We start from the raw sequence: 15,431 nt of genomic DNA on the forward strand, positions 1-15,431 counted from the left end.
TTGCCCAAAGCAAAAAAGCACAAAAAGTTGATAGAAATAACACAAAAAATCATCACTCAAAACACACAACAATAGAATTCCCATTTCACATTATTTTATACACAAAAAGAATCCATTATTGCCAAACCATCAAGCAAACCCTAATTCACCTTCTTAAACACACCAAAGAAAACACTATATACATATAAGACACAATCTAATTAAACTACAAACAACAACAAGAAATTTCTAAGTTGACAAAAAAGAGATGAGTACATCCCATGATTTTTCAAACAATTATGTTGTGCTAGTTCCTCAAGGGCTGAGTTTCTATGATCTCTTTAAAATGCTATGGAGCAATGAGATTGATCAAATGGGGTTTGTTCATAGCCAAAAGGATAGAGAAGATTATCTTCAAAACAGATTGATGGTTGTGCTTTTCTCTCTTCTCTTTCAAAAACTTCTTCTATTGTTTAGCAAACTACTTGCCAAACTTGGCTCAATGGTTGAGTTTTGCCTCAATTTGGTCTCTTCTAATGGTGGTCTTCTTATGCTTCAAGGTTTGACCTACTTTCTTTTTAATTTTCTGTTGGCCTATAATTACTTATACAGTTCCGTTGTTTTTGTTCAACAATTTTTGTATGAAAATCGACGAATAATTATTCACTTTTGAGATGAAAATGAGTGTATTATGCATGTTTAATAATCTAACATAAAGAGGGTATTTATGGAATTAGATAGTTTAATTTGAAAATGTGCAATGACTTGCCTTTGTCAAGCATTCACATGTGCTTCATCTTGAATATATAAATATTATATACTCATATAACTATCGTGGTTTTGCACAAAGAAAATGTGTGACAGAAGAATATTGTTGAACACATTTCGGCAATGAACTACTAGCTAAAGTGCTTGAGATCAAACTAAATCATATGAATTGTTTTGTAAAGACGGTTTTAAAATCACATTGGTTGATCAATTTAGTTTCACACAAAATTCAAACCATATAGGAATTAAAATGGTAATTTAACTTAACTTATACCAACAAATTCAAACTTGCTTCAGTCTAATAATCATTCGGTTTCAAGATTAAGCTGAGAACTAAATGCTCACTGCTCAGCTTACTTTAGGAAAAGCAAAAACCATGAGAGATTAATAAAGACGTGAGATAAACAAGGATACAATTTAAAAAGTAAAAACAAAAACCAAAGCAAAGCGAAGTTTTGAAAATTAAAAAAAAATGGAGTAGTTTCAACATGTTTTTGTTTTTGTAGTTTGAATTCAACTACCTAACAAACATGAAAACTATCGTAAGAAAATAGTGCGTGTTGATTTCTATTTTCTAAATTATTGTGTTTGAAGGGAAGATGGAAATCCCAAAAGCAGAATCAGAGAAGTTCATGTCATTCATTGGACAAATTGACAGAAGAGTTGAACTTGATAGCAGCATTAAGAGTGGAGATTATAGATATTTTTCTTCACTTACTGTTATGGCCTCAAAGCTTTCCTATGAGAATCATGCCTTTGTTAAAGTCACTGTCCAAGATCATTGGAAGGTAAACTTCTTAATAATTAATTAACTTCTTAACACCCATCCCTAACCTCCCTTCCTTCCTAATTCTCGTTATCAAACAAGTCTTAGGCCCCATTCTGTAACCATTATATTTCTTGTGTCCAAAAATATAATGGCATTCCTTCATTGCAATTTAATTTCTATACACTACCAATGCATGGTCATGTTTTTTCATAATGTGCAGATGGAATTGATTGGATTCTATCAGTTTTGGAACGGTAAGAATTAAATAATAAGCTATATATTTGAGTAAGGTCGAACATCTTAAAACAAATAATACCTGATAAAACGGATAGCTCATATTATACAGATTTTCAAGAACATCACACGACGAATGCTTTCATTCTTCGAGATAAGATATCAAATCCAAACATTATCGTTGTTGTCTTTAGAGGAACGAAATTCTTTGATGCAAATGCATGGTGTACAGATGTTGACCTATCCTGGTATGAGTTTGAGGAGATGGGTGCAATCCATGGTGGTTTTATCAAATCCCTTGGCTTGCAAAGGAAAACCGGTTGGCCCAAAGATGTAAAGACCGACCCGGACAGACCGGTGGCTTATTACTTCATAAGAGAGAAACTAAAGGAGTTGCTACGGCTGAACCGGCGGGCCAAGTTCATCATCACCGGCCATAGCTTAGGCGGTGCTCTTGCTGCTCTTTTTCCTGCTGTTCTTGCTTTACATGAAGAAACATGGCTTTTAAACAGGTTCTACTTTTTTTTCTTTTTAATTGCATTATTATCTTGTTTTCCTTTTTCCTTCTTTTTGAAAGCTAAATTGCATTATAGTGGCAAGTGTTTGAGATATTTCTTAAGAAAATTACAATTCATCACCATTTTAGAAATAATAATTAAGGATATAACAATATTCTTAAAAAATTATAAATATAGCAAAACTATCGTTAATAGACTTGTATCATTAATTAAACTTTGTATGATCTATCAGTGATAGGCCAATATTTGCAACATGGTCTATTGATGATAGACTTATATCATGGATAGAATTTGACAAATTTTGCTATATTTGCAAATTTTTCAAAATGTTGCTATATACTTAATTATTTTGAATCTAATTGCTAAATTGGTAACTATCCATTTTTCTTAGTACATGAATTATATAGGTGGGGCTCAACTTCCAACTTTTAGTAGGGATGTGCATAAATCGGATTGGACCGAGTTAGAAGAAAATTATGGACCAACTCAAATTATCTCGATTGACAAAAAAAAATGTTTCAATATCCCAATAGTTAATCCAATTTAAAAAATATGGGTTGAGTTGGTGGGTTGGTTTTTTTTGTTTTATCCCTCCATAATTTAGACGACTTTTCATATTGTTTTTCAATATGCAAGGTGAACAAATTATCATTCAAAGTGGTATGTGACACACATATATATATATTAGGTTTTAGATTATATATATTATATACATAATCGGGTTGAGTCAGATGAACCCGACCCAACTTTTTTTAAAAAAAAATTTAATCCAACCCAACCTAACCTACTTACGGTTTTGTGTTGAGTAATCCGCGTTGGTCGGGTTACCATTTTTTTTAACATCCCTAGCTTCTAGGAATTGAAGTCATACTAATATCATAGGCAACTATGGGTTGGGGGATTGAACCTCCAAACGTCTATGTTTAAAGGTTATGCCAATATATGTTTATTATCTCGATCTTTCAAATTTAAATTGTGAATGTATGTTTATTTAAATATTTTCTAAATTTTAAATTTTAAATTTTAAGAAAAGAAGGAACAATAAATGAGAAACTAGAGACAAAAAAAAGTATATCATTATCAAACAAGATGCATGGGAAAAACACTTTTCTAGGTAAATACCACAAATATGTAAGAAACTTAGGTGTAAAGTGTAAAATCAAACATTTAAAATGATTTTGAAATAATAAAATGTCTGTTATGGGTTATTTATACACTTTCAAACATACACTAAAATGGTGAAGTGAAGTTGTTATGGTTAGAACAAAGAAAAGTTTTGAGTTTCAAAGTTATTTTCATAGGATTCCTACCTTCAAAATATTTTTAATAGGTTTGTGACTTTGAACGGTGTGTTTAAGCAAATTTGTGAGGGTAATTGTATATAATTATATTGGAAGCTAGTTTTGACATGTTTAAATTTTACCTATAATAGCATAAGCAATGATTTAGTGAAGTTAGTTAATAGCGATGTAACTTTTCAAAGTATATGAATTAAATATTTTTTTGTGGTTATGTATAAACTAAATACATATATACAACCCTAAAATTTATGGATTTTAAAAGATTTTTTTTATGGTTAAATCTAGAAATTTTTCTGATAAACAAGACTCATATAACCCAGTTTCAAAACGTGAACTAGTTTGAAATCAACCAAAAGAGAGTAAAATCTAGATTGATCTTGATGATCAAATTACCTTGAAGTATGAAAGATGCATGTGAGATCTACATAATTCACAAGTAAGAATAACCCAAGTTAAACTTGAATAATTCTAAGCATACAACATAGTTAAGCCTAGAGTATCAAACTGCAACAAAAAACTTAGCTATAGGCTAAAAGAAACCTCAAAAGTTCTTAAGAATATCAATGGCGTGTTTGACACATGATCTTGAAGGAAGCAGTAGGAAAGCATGAAGTTATGAATCTCACCACTTGTTTGACCTAAGGAGCTGTTAGTGGCTCTCACTACTAAAATGTATCAATTTTATACCTTATCAACTCTTTATATCATGAATTTCATGAGTTTATAGACACCTTACTCCTACTATTTCACTTATTACATCCAAACACCTCTCCCAAATTTTAGTTCTACAAAGAAATTAGACTATATGCTACCCAACATGGTTGCAACTCCAAGGTACATAGAATGTTATAATTAAACAAATTACTAACTTCAAATATTGAAAATGAGATTCAAGTCCATCAGTCAACCTTAAATGGTTCTTGTAATCTTGTGATGCATATATAAATAAAGCTCCACCTAGAACTATTTTAATTAAAGAGTGGCTGCTAATTCATTGATTGATGCTTCACTTTATGTTTATATAATGGAACTTAAGTTTGAGTTTGCCATGTGGTTATGCATCTTAGCAAAATCATGATAAAAACTATCAATATTAATGTTTAAAATTAATTACATCTTAATTATATACCATTTGGTAATTAATGAAGGCTTCATGGGATCTACACTTATGGGCAACCTAGAGTTGGTAATGACAAGTTCAAAGATTTCATGGAAAAGGTGCTACATAAACATGGTTGTAGATACTTCAGATTTGTTTATAGTAATGACATAGTGACAAGATTGCCCACAAATAATCCAAATTTCATGTTCCAACACTTTGGTACCTGCCTCTACTTTAATAGTTGCTACAAAGGAAAGGTAATAAAAACAATAATCTCCATTTTCAAATTATATCTTTTCTTTTTCATCTTCTACTTTCAACTTTTTCTGCTCTAATATAAGTATATATAACATCCCACAAAACCTATAATTAACTACAATATCTAGGGTAAGAGTACTAACCAGACAACTCGAATAATCGAGCCTATCCAATCCATATTATAAAAATTGGGTTGGGTTGGTTTAAAATTTGGGTTGGATTGGATTTCAAGTTGGGGTTGAAAGATTTAGTTCAACCCAACTCAACCCGAATTAAAGATATATATATACATACACACACTTGCGGATCATTTGTTTAGCTTCGGTCTTCACGTCACACCTCATCTCTCTGACTCACCCTATCATATATGACGTTCACCGTCTTATTCTTAACTTGACAACCCATATATATTTAAGAGTTGAGTTGGAAATACTATTTGGGTTATTCAGGTTACGAACCCAACCAACCGAAAAATATGGGGTTGGATTGAGAATGTCCACCAACTCAACCTATTTACACTTTAACAATATGATTGTTGATTATATCTTTTACTTATCTTGTTCTTCCCACTTTACCTCTATACAAACTAATAAAAAATAATATACACCCCAAGCATATAGACATGTACATACAATTGAATTAATGTGAGCTTTCTTCACCATAAAAAACTAAATTGAACTGATGTTAATTTTAAAAAATTCTGCGTTCTCACGTCAACACATTTACACACATTCATACTTATCATATATAGATCACATCTAAAAGTGTATCACAACCAAAGTTATAGTATCGATTTTATTTCATAACGTTTTTAAAGAATTTAAGTGATATTTCTATAAAATTGGAAGTTCCATATTTTCTATCAAAATCGATTTATTGATCTCAAAACAACTCACTTTGTTTCTATACATACAATGACAGGAAGTTGAAGAAGAGGCAGTTAAAAACTACTTTTCATTTGGTGGACTGATACAACATTCTTTTGTTGCATTATGGGAGCTAATAAGAAGCTTTTTGATTCCTTACATTGAAGGACCAGAGTACACAGAAACTTGGTTGTTGAAAGCAATTAGACTTATCAGTGTTGTATTCCCATTTATATTCCCAGGTCTAGTAGCTCACAATATGCAAGATTATGTCAATCTAACTAGGTTGGGATGTCAATCTCTCTTTATCAATCTTCAAGATAATGTTATCGTTGAAAGTTATTATTCGTCAGATGAAGATTCGTGTTACGACATCGAACTTGAACATGAAGAGGCAATCTTTTAAAGTTTTACATGTAACTTTGATGATACATTCTTATACGTTGTTTAACTACTTATTGAGAAAGTAATCAAATATATTTGAAACTATGTTATTTAAGAGAAATTGTTTTAAATGACTAAATTGTTGAAAATGTTTATAAATATAGCAAAAATTTAGTTTCAATTGGTGAAAAAATGTGATATATTGATAAGATAGACATCTTAGAGTCTAAATTGATAGGAAAACCTAAAAATTTGAAAAGTAGAAACTCATTCGTTGAACCCTTAAATCAATTAATGTCAGACTTCAAGTGGAAGAACTTGAGTTGGATTGGCTTTTGATTGAGAACCATATTAGAAGATTATAAGAAAACCTAGTTCCCTACCCTAAATTTGGGTACTCCAGGAGTAAGTTGATGGAATGTTTTTGAGATTGAAGTCGGAGGTAAGAATTGGAAGGTGGTGAATAGGTCATATCATATAGAAAAGAAAATAATTTGAGGGAAGGAAGGGCAAATATGTAAGTTGACTGAATAAAATTTCATTTTGGGCCTCCAAAATGGGTTAGGTGTGCAAATTTGTCATTGAGGAACGCTGGTACATAGGATTGTAGGGAGATACGTGGCGGAAGTGGAATGGAGCACCACCATAGTTGGTGTAGTAGGGGATCACATTGAACAACTTTTCATTGCGCTGCCAAAGTCAAAACTGGAGGACCTTAAACATGGGCGAAACCCGACGGCTTTAAAGCCCGTTCTGGCGCGCGATAGAAAAAGAGAGCGAGAGAGAGAGAGAGATAGAGAGAGAGGGAGAGAGAGAGAGAGAGGGAGAGAGAGAGGAGATCTGCGTTTAGGGTTTTGTTGAAATCTCAGAAATTTTGATAAAAAGGTTAGTTGAGCGCGTTATCCACGAATATCTACTGTTTTTGTCTGTTTGATTTGTTATTTTGAGCTTTATTCGCAAAGAAGAATTTGAAACAGGGAAAAAGAAATGATAAATTTGGTGAGATTGCTCTGGTATTTAGCTATTGTGTGTGAGAAAGAGATGTGCCTCTTCTTGTTATCATGTGCAGGGAGCGAGTGCGAGAGATTTGGGGAGAGTGAGCGAGCGTGGGTCTTTGAGCGAGCGAGCGAGGGAGCGAGGAAGAAGAGGAGGAGAGAGTGATATACTTTTTCACTTTTAGGGTTCAATTTCTCTGCCTTACCTGCGCCCATTCATCATGGATCGGAAGCTGGTGGTTAGTATTTTCTTTTCCCCTATTCAGCCACGTCTTTGTGATTTTTCAGCCGTTTCTTCTATTAAGTAATCTGGTTTCCCCATTAGGTGTTTTTTTTTTTATTACCGATTTGATTTGCTCTGTTTATTTCTTTTATGAAATTTAGGTTCTTGGCATTCCATGGGACGTCGATACAGAAGGGCTAAGAGAATACATGAGCAAATTTGGGGAGTTGGAGGATTGTATTGTTATGAAGGTTTGCCTTTTCTATTCTTCTCGTGGTACTACATTCGTTTATCCATTGTTTCTATGGTTTTTAAAAAGCACGCTTTTGACTTGAGCCTAGTGTTATTAGAAGTGTGATTGCTCACTCTACAGCAATGGTCCTTTGGGTTGAAGCCCGCCCAAGCCACAAAATAAAAAATTACTTTAAATAATTTTTTTCTATACACGAAAATGAATAGTATTATGGCTATTAAGATAGTGAAATGCTCGAGAATGTATGTGGTGTGGCCTAAGAATGACTAAGCTAAGGAGCGAGTTCTCCAAGAACCAAATCACGAAACTTTATTTTTCATTCGAAGTGTATTTCAATTCATGCGAGGAACCCTTTTTCTGTAGGAGATTAAACGTAAATGAGGGTAAAAAGGATTAACCTCTGGATTTGCCAAAATTACCCTAATCCTACCCCCATCATTCTATCCCTCCCCAAAGAAACTCGTCTTTGATTTTTAAAAAGATGATATGACTCATTTAATGAAGCGCTACAAAACCAACTATCTACATCTTGTACAATTTTTTTTTTCATCAGAGAAACACAGCTTAGGTACAAATAGACTTAGCATTGCAAGAATAAATTCATCCAATTCAACAAACCAAAAACCACCTACAGCAGAATCGCTTGGTGAAGAAAACTCAGTAAAAATGTTGGGAAAATTTAATGTGTTTTGGGATGATGGATTGAGTCTTTTGGGTATGGGTTGGGTTATAGGCTAGGAATTGGGACTCGATGGGTTTAGACTTGTAGTGTTACAATTCCCAATTTGCTTGGGGATGGGTACGAGCTTAGGTCGATTGATTATGGGGGCGTTGGGGAGAAACTCTTTGCACCTGAAATTTACTTCGTCATCTCCTCTATTCAACTTTTTGTTCTCAACAAATCACCCTTGATTTCTCTATTGGATAGGGTCATCCAAGCTTTGATTTGGAAAAAATCTTGCTGACCTTATCATCTTCCCTCTAGACATTGTCTAGGGTTCTCACCATTCTTTGAATTGAGTCGCGCATGGTTGCTATCTTCTTCCTCTGCTTGAACATCTTCAAATTCTCCTCCTTTTTTGTTCAATTACTTTACTTAAGTTCTTGTCTACTATTTCAAAACCTCCTCCCATGCTTGTGATTTTGATTTCATGTTGATTCTTGCTACTTTGGTCTTTTTCTCGATTTGGCTTTGATTTCAGTTGCTAAAATTTAATGTTTGACTTTGTGTGGCTTCTACAAGATCAAACCTTCATCCATACATTTGTTTTCTTTTTTTCTTCACTGAAAAATCCATGTGAGTTCTTCCCCAAATTCATTCTCTTGAATGAATTTTTGATTTTGTTGAATTACTTCTGCGTCATACAAAACAATACTCTTCCTTGATTGAATTCTTGTTGTTCTCTGAAAAGTAATTCAAATTTTGAATAATTTTTCTCAGGTTATGCAATATGCTGTATGTTGATCCCTTCTTCCATCATCTCCTCCATTGCGGTAGGGTTGATGTGTAGGAATTGGGTGTGCTTGAATGGGCTTGTTTCTCATTACCAAGATAGTAACTTTTGTCCCTAAACATATTTGTTGTGTTGCAAAGGATGATCTTATGAAGCCCTTCTAATTTAAAGGGTTTCTCCTTGTAATTACGCATTGCTGTTTACAACGAACATAACTCATGATGTTTCCTCTTGTGATCTGCGTTGCCAAAAGTTTTTCGGTCTTCACCAGTGGTAGTCAACATTGGCTAAAGTGATTTCTCTGATACCAAATCGATGTAGCCTAGGAATGACTAAGGATGAAGGAGTAAATTCTCCAAGAATCAAACAGCAATAACCTCATTATCAATCAAAGTGTATTCAATATTGGAGAGGGGTCCTTAATTATAAGAAAATAAACATAAATGAGGTTAAAAAGGATTAACCTACGGATTTACCAAAATTACTCTAATCCTTCTTCCATCAATCGAGCTTTTTAGAGATTGTGGAGATAAATGATTACTCTTAACTCTTATGTATACTTTTTAGTTTCTTCATAAAACATTACCAAAAAGAAAATTTTGGCTTCAATCATTGAAGTGTTCAACCCTAACTTTGTGAGTCTGTGACGCTTCGACTCCAAGTAGAGCCTTATGAAGGGCTCCTCTCTTTTTCTGAAGCCACATGGCCATTGACCTAAGGCGTCTACTTCTAAGAAATTTTCCAAATTATTCATTAGGCCTTGTTCTCTTGAATTTGAACTCTTTTAACGAGCTAGTTCTCTCTCTAGTGGCTCTTGTTGGGCTATGGTTTTTGTGTATGTGTTTTTTAGCTTTTGCAGTTTTGTTTATTTATTGTTAACGCTTACTTAATGAAAGTTGCTCTCTTGATGAAAAATGATATTTATTGGTTTTGTTTTGCTGGGGGATTCTATGCATGAAGATAGTGAATACTTTTTGAGACTAATTTTGTGTCATTACAACTTTTTATTTTCAAGTTCTTTTATCTTATAGCCATATGTTTTTTTAATGTCAGGAGAGGTCAACTGGTCGGTCTCGTGGTTTTGGATATGTGACATTTGCAACCGACGAAGATGCTAAGGTAGGAATATGTTAATCACTTTCTCTTTTGATGGACTTGATGTCTTTTTATGCCTAACATCTCTTTGTTGCAGAATGCACTATCAAGCGAGCACTTTCTTGGCAACAGAATGATGGAAGTCAAAGTTGCCACACCTAAAGTTAGTCTCTTTCTCTCTCTCTCTCTCTTCTCTACTTGTCCGACTCTCTTGTGCACATTTTCCTTATGCAGAGTGGTCTTTGTTTTATCTTCCTGTTTGTTTGTTTGTTTTTTTTTAAAAATAAATATATCATAAGAAGTGCGAGTACTTTGTTTTGATGTGTATGCATACAACTGAATTGGACGTGGACTTCAAATTTTTCTGTTGACAGGAGGAGATGAGAGCACCTCCTAAGAGAGTCACAAGGATTTTTGTTGCAAGGATCTCACAAACTGTGACTGAGGCTGCCTTCCGCAGGTAGTTTGGTGTGATTTTCTGCTATTCCTTCTTTTTCTTTTATTTTTGACCATTCGAAAATGAAAAATGAGGTTGTCACAGTCAGTATATTTGAAGTTGAAACATGTGTTTTGACTTGAAATGCAACCCCTGGAAATGATCTTGATAGCTGTAAATGTTAAATCAACTAACTTGTTCATTTCTGGAACTGAAATGGAAGAATCTTATAGACTAGGGATGAATGGTTAATTTTAAGGGGGATAAATGATAAAATTTCAGGCCCTTTCTTAAGCACATTTCCTTCTTTTTTCAGTCATTCTATACTTGAAGTCTATGAAACATGGATATTTTAGCTATGGTAATATTATTCTATCCATCACTTGTTGAACAGTATCTAGAAAAAATAGTGATATTGGACAAAATAATATATCTTGGGAGTAAAATTGAGCAATATTTTCTATGTAACCTCAGATTTCCTTGCGGATAAAAATTATGTATATTTAGGATAATTTATATTCTAATTACTGTGTTCTTCGTAATGTTGTGTCTGTGTTCTACTCTTTTCTTAGGAGAGAAACAAGTTTCATTTTATGGTTTTTTAATATTTTCTTGCAGTCATTTTGAGAAATATGGAGAGATAACAGATCTTTACATGCCAAAGGTACGGTTCCTTTTCACTAAAGTGGGAAAATAGTTCTGTGGTTGTACTACCAAGTTACCAACTGTCTTGTGCTAGAGTAAATTAGGAAGGGATATTTTATTCACTTTCACTTATCAGGAGTTCATGTACTAAGCAAATTGGGAAATATTATTTTGATTTGATGACTGCATATGGAACACCCATGCTTATGTGCACAATCTATAAAGTATTACTGACATTATTTAACGTTTACTTGATTAATTATTCAGGACCAGGGATCAAAAACCCATCGCGGAATAGGTTTCATCACTTTTGCAAGTTCAGGTTGGATTATGTTTGTATATTGATATATGATTGTAGAGTTCAAGTTGCCAATTTTAGTCTTACTGGTAAGTGGTAAGACAAGTCAACCTCCTTGTAGTGTGTCTTGACTTTTTTCTTGAACTTAAAGTTTAGAAAAAAAGAAAAAAAAAATTGGTAACCATCATGGGTTGATCTAATTGGTAAATAAGGGAACATCCCTTTGATAAAGGGCTAAGAGGTCATGGGTTGGTGGCCACCTACTTAGGATTTAATATTTTAGGAGGTTTTCTGACACCCAAATGTTGTAGGGTCAAGCGAGTTGTCCCATAAGCTGACCCAAATACTCACATACGGAGGAAGTTTCTTTTACATCAATGATTTTGTCCTACTCCTATTAAGCACAAAGCACTGAAGTTTGAATAATGTGTGTACTGCTAGTGTCCAACAGATGTTGGACACTCCAAACTTGGATATATGTTAGTTTAATTCACATGTATGGGACATTAGTTATCCTTGGTACAAATGGACTACGAGTTGGTGAAATTTGATTGGCATGCATTGAACATTTGTTAATCATAATAAATAGACGAGAAGTAACTTATGTCATTAACAATAAATTTTGAGGTGAAATTGCATAGTAAATGCTTAATCTAAATCTTAATAACTTTTATATATTCTTTTAAGACAGTAAATTGAAACAAGTGTACTATTAAATTTTAAAATAAAATGTAACATCATGTTTGTTTTAGGCTGGATTTTTCTTTTCTTTTCTTTTCTTTTTTCAGGGGATTTTCTATGAAACATTGAGTTAGAGAGTATAAGCAGCTGAGTTTTAGTGAATTGAGAGTGCTTGGGATAAAGTTTGGGATGTACCCACCTCAATGGTTCATAATCATTGGTTCTTTGCTAAAACTGTTGCTCATAATGTTTGTCATCTGGTAGCTACTCTAAATAGTTCTTTTGTGTCATTGTGACTAAATTAAAATTTTTGTTTTTGATTTTTATCTCTTTTTGGTTGTACTTTCTTCATGCTTCATGAGGAAAGCTCTCTAGGGTTTTTGCCCCTTTTAGTGTACCTTTTGCTTGATATTGCCTCCTTTTTCTTTAATTTTTTTTCTTGACAATCTGCATTGTTTTCACATTGACAAAAAGTTTCACTCTTATCTTGCAGATTCTGTGGAAAATTTGATGGCTGATACTCATGAATTAGGAGGTTCTAATGTGGTTGTTGATAGAGCAACCCCCAAGGCAAGAATTGAACACCATGTTTACCTTCTGGATATTTTTCAATCAGTATTGAATATGTACGTCTAATTAAAGGTTTCTATATTATATTTCCAGGATGATGATTTCAGGCCCATAGGGAAAATGCCGCAGGGGGGTGGTGGGGGTGGGGGTGGATATGGTGCATACAATGCTTATATTTCTGCCGCAACAAGATATGCAGCTCTTGGTGCTCCTACCTTATATGACCACCCAGGCTCAGTTTATGGGAGTATGTCCCCGACAGTACCCTTGTTTCATGTGATGCTTGGTTTGGGTAAACATTGTTATGATGATTTACCTTGTCATTGGATCAGGAAGGGAATTTCGAGGGATGGGAAAAAAGATTTTTGTTGGTAGGCTCCCACAAGAAGCATCTGCTGATGATCTCCGCCAGTACTTTGGTAGATTTGGTCGTATATTGGATGTCTATGTTCCAAAGGTAAAAACTAGATTTAGTTAATACTGACTTCGTGAGACCCACTGATTAGAGATATAAGCCTAAAGATGCAGTTGTTACTGATTAATATAGGATCCTAAAAGATCTGGCCATCGAGGTTTTGGTTTTGTAACTTTTGCTGAAGATGGTGTAGCAGATCGTGTATCTCGAAGATCTCATGAAATTTGTGGACAACAGGTATGTGTGCATGTGACTTTGCTTACTAGAAGGAAGCACAATGGTCTGTTTGAACGTTGGTAGAATATGTAGAATAGAGTTTTTATTTTTATAACCAAATTTATATATACATGCTTGTAGACATGGACATGAAACACTGGAATTCCATACATATACTACAAACACCCACACACTTTCTAAAGTGCAATTACATGCTCATTTTAAGTTCGTTACGCTCTCTCAGTGGTGGGTTGGTTGATTCTTTTTACTTCAATCATGTATATAGTCTCACCGTTGGATTCTGCAGGTTGCTATTGATTCAGCCACACCTCTTGATGATGCTGGAGCTGGAGCTGGAGCATCTGGAGCCAGTGGAACTTTTATGATGAATAGTGCTGCCGATTCTTTTGGCGGCTATGTGGGGCCTATGAGGACTTATGGAAGGATGTATGGAAGCCTGGACTTCGATGATGTAAGTGCTTCTGTTTGGCTTCCTATTTGAATTATATTTAAGTTGCCTAAAATTTAGGTGGTGGTTGGTAGGTTGTCCACCACATTAAGTGATATTTACATTTACTCGTAAATCCATTTTTCTCAAAAAGTAAAAAATACTTTCACCCTGTTGAGATTAATTTGGTACATTATCAATACGTTACCTTAATTATGTATCATGAGATGGACTATTCAGTTTAAAATCTTTAGAAGAAACTCAATAATATAGTTCACCTATCTAAGATTTAAAGTCTTACGAGTTTTTTAACACTCAAATGTTGTATGGTTAGGTGAGTTGTCTCATAAGATTAATTGAGTTGGGTAAGCTGACACAAACAACACTCATATTTTTTGGTATGACCTATCATGGCATTGTTTGATGATACAACTAGCATTGCTTGAGAATTCATTTAGATTTTAAAAATACTCGAGTAAACAATACAATACAAGTACTTCAAAATGTAAGGAGTTTATGAAGTCACCTTTTGAGTGGTTTTGCTTGTTTGTTTCTAAGATTAGTTTGTTATTCTTATACAGTGGGGCTATGGAATTGGTGGTGGAAGACCATCTAGAGCAGACTGGAGGTATAGGCCATACTAAAGAGAGTAGACCACCTTCATTCTTATAAATAAATCAACAGAAATGAATTCCTCGGCCCTATTTATGAGCAACATATTCGGAGTTTTGGCCTTTGTAGAGTAATCTTTGGATGTATGTTTATTGCATTCTTTCCTTTGTTTTTTTTTTTTTTTGTTTCTTAACTGAAACGCGTTGGATTCTAGGTCTCAGGGTTTTGGAGGGTAGGTTGGTTGTTTGTTTGTACCCTTGGTTAGAAGTTATTAGTTAGTTGTATTCTTCTCTAACTCTGCTTTAAGAAAACTCATTTTACGAATTTTTTTTAGAATGGTTTGGGCTTCCACCGGCAATTAATTATATTCATGAGGCATCCAATGCCACATAACAGTGACTACTAATCACTTCTGCTTGTTCTGGCCTTTATGACAAATTTCACGCAATTAAAATTAAGCCATTTTGTAGGTTTCTGTTTTAAATAAAAACCGAAGGTGGGATAAAAGATGTATATGTGTATTGCTAGAATACGATTATGGATCTTTTTTCTTTCATTTGTTTTTTCACGAGAAGTTGAAAAGGCAAAGAAATGAGGAGATGAAATGAATTAGTTGTAGGCAAATATGATTATTGATCTTGAAGTTTGACCTATGTAGATGTGTTTAATGGTAATTAAATGCGTTAACTTTTATCCTGCCAGTTTGAAGTTTAACCGTGATTTAAGGAGAATCTGAGAAGTAGTTTTGAAGAACTTTTACAAATTTCCTTTGGACACTTTTATTTCCTAAAGTTCTAGATTATTACATTAAATTGGTAACCTAATATAGTAGTGCCGACACTCTAGATTCCTCTCAACACAACCACTAGTTGCAATAGCTCAATAAAACTAAAACTACTTTAGTAGACTTG

At 33.8% G+C, this 15,431-nt stretch overlaps 2 protein-coding genes across 7 annotated transcripts; both read left to right on the forward strand.

Moving 5' to 3' along the window:
- The first annotated feature begins 227 nt into the window (after positions 1-227).
- LOC101210786 lies at positions 228-6,300 on the forward strand. 3 transcript variants are annotated; one of them, XM_011651857.2, is made up of 6 exons: positions 228-539; positions 1,342-1,535; positions 1,737-1,770; positions 1,863-2,262; positions 4,718-4,928; positions 5,851-6,300. In XM_011651857.2, the coding sequence occupies exons 1-6, from the start codon at positions 248-250 to the stop codon at positions 6,199-6,201; spliced, it is 1,482 nt and encodes a 493-aa protein (XP_011650159.1). In that variant the 5' UTR covers positions 228-247; the 3' UTR covers positions 6,202-6,300. The 3 variants fall into 3 exon arrangements, with proteins under 3 accessions (XP_011650159.1, XP_031736554.1, XP_031736553.1); XM_031880693.1 differs by having other exon boundaries at positions 373-539; positions 1,347-1,535; XM_031880694.1 differs by lacking the exon at positions 4,718-4,928 and having other exon boundaries at positions 5,851-6,032.
- Positions 6,301-6,864: 564 nt separating this feature from the next.
- Positions 6,865-14,926, forward strand: LOC101204731 (RNA-binding protein Musashi homolog 1). Of its 4 annotated transcripts, XM_031881559.1 has the most exons (15): positions 6,865-7,064; positions 7,249-7,413; positions 7,559-7,648; positions 9,092-9,144; positions 10,158-10,223; positions 10,297-10,362; positions 10,574-10,659; positions 11,254-11,299; positions 11,548-11,602; positions 12,753-12,829; positions 12,923-13,076; positions 13,162-13,286; positions 13,377-13,481; positions 13,768-13,932; positions 14,490-14,926. In XM_031881559.1, the coding sequence occupies exons 3-15, from the start codon at positions 7,573-7,575 to the stop codon at positions 14,550-14,552; spliced, it is 1,137 nt and encodes a 378-aa protein (XP_031737419.1). In that variant the 5' UTR covers positions 6,865-7,064; positions 7,249-7,413; positions 7,559-7,572; the 3' UTR covers positions 14,553-14,926. The 4 variants fall into 4 exon arrangements, with proteins under 4 accessions (XP_031737419.1, XP_031737420.1, XP_011649346.1 ...); XM_031881560.1 differs by having other exon boundaries at positions 6,865-7,413; XM_011651044.2 differs by lacking the exon at positions 9,092-9,144 and having other exon boundaries at positions 6,876-7,064.
- Positions 14,927-15,431: the final 505 nt, after the last annotated feature.

Source organism: Cucumis sativus, chromosome 2 (genome assembly GCF_000004075.3).
Source record: "Cucumis sativus cultivar 9930 chromosome 2, Cucumber_9930_V3, whole genome shotgun sequence".
NCBI classification, from domain to species: Eukaryota; Viridiplantae; Streptophyta; class Magnoliopsida; order Cucurbitales; family Cucurbitaceae; genus Cucumis; species Cucumis sativus.

Bases quoted from the DNA above. Each gene is read 5' to 3' on its own strand.
- LOC101204731 (XM_031881560.1), top strand. From the start codon at position 7,573: ATGGGACGTCGATACAGAAGGGCTAAGAGAATACATGAGCAAATTTGG. The intron at 13,077-13,161 runs GTATGTCCCCGA...TCATTGGATCAG, and splicing joins CCCAGGCTCAGTTTATGGGA to GAAGGGAATTTCGAGGGATG. The intron at 13,482-13,767 runs GTATGTGTGCAT...TGGATTCTGCAG, and splicing joins ATGAAATTTGTGGACAACAG to GTTGCTATTGATTCAGCCAC.
- LOC101210786 (XM_011651857.2), top strand. From the start codon at position 248: ATGAGTACATCCCATGATTTTTCAAACAATTATGTTGTGCTAGTTCCT. The intron at 1,771-1,862 runs GTAAGAATTAAA...CATATTATACAG, and splicing joins ATTCTATCAGTTTTGGAACG to ATTTTCAAGAACATCACACG. The intron at 2,263-4,717 runs GTTCTACTTTTT...TAATTAATGAAG, and splicing joins GAAACATGGCTTTTAAACAG to GCTTCATGGGATCTACACTT.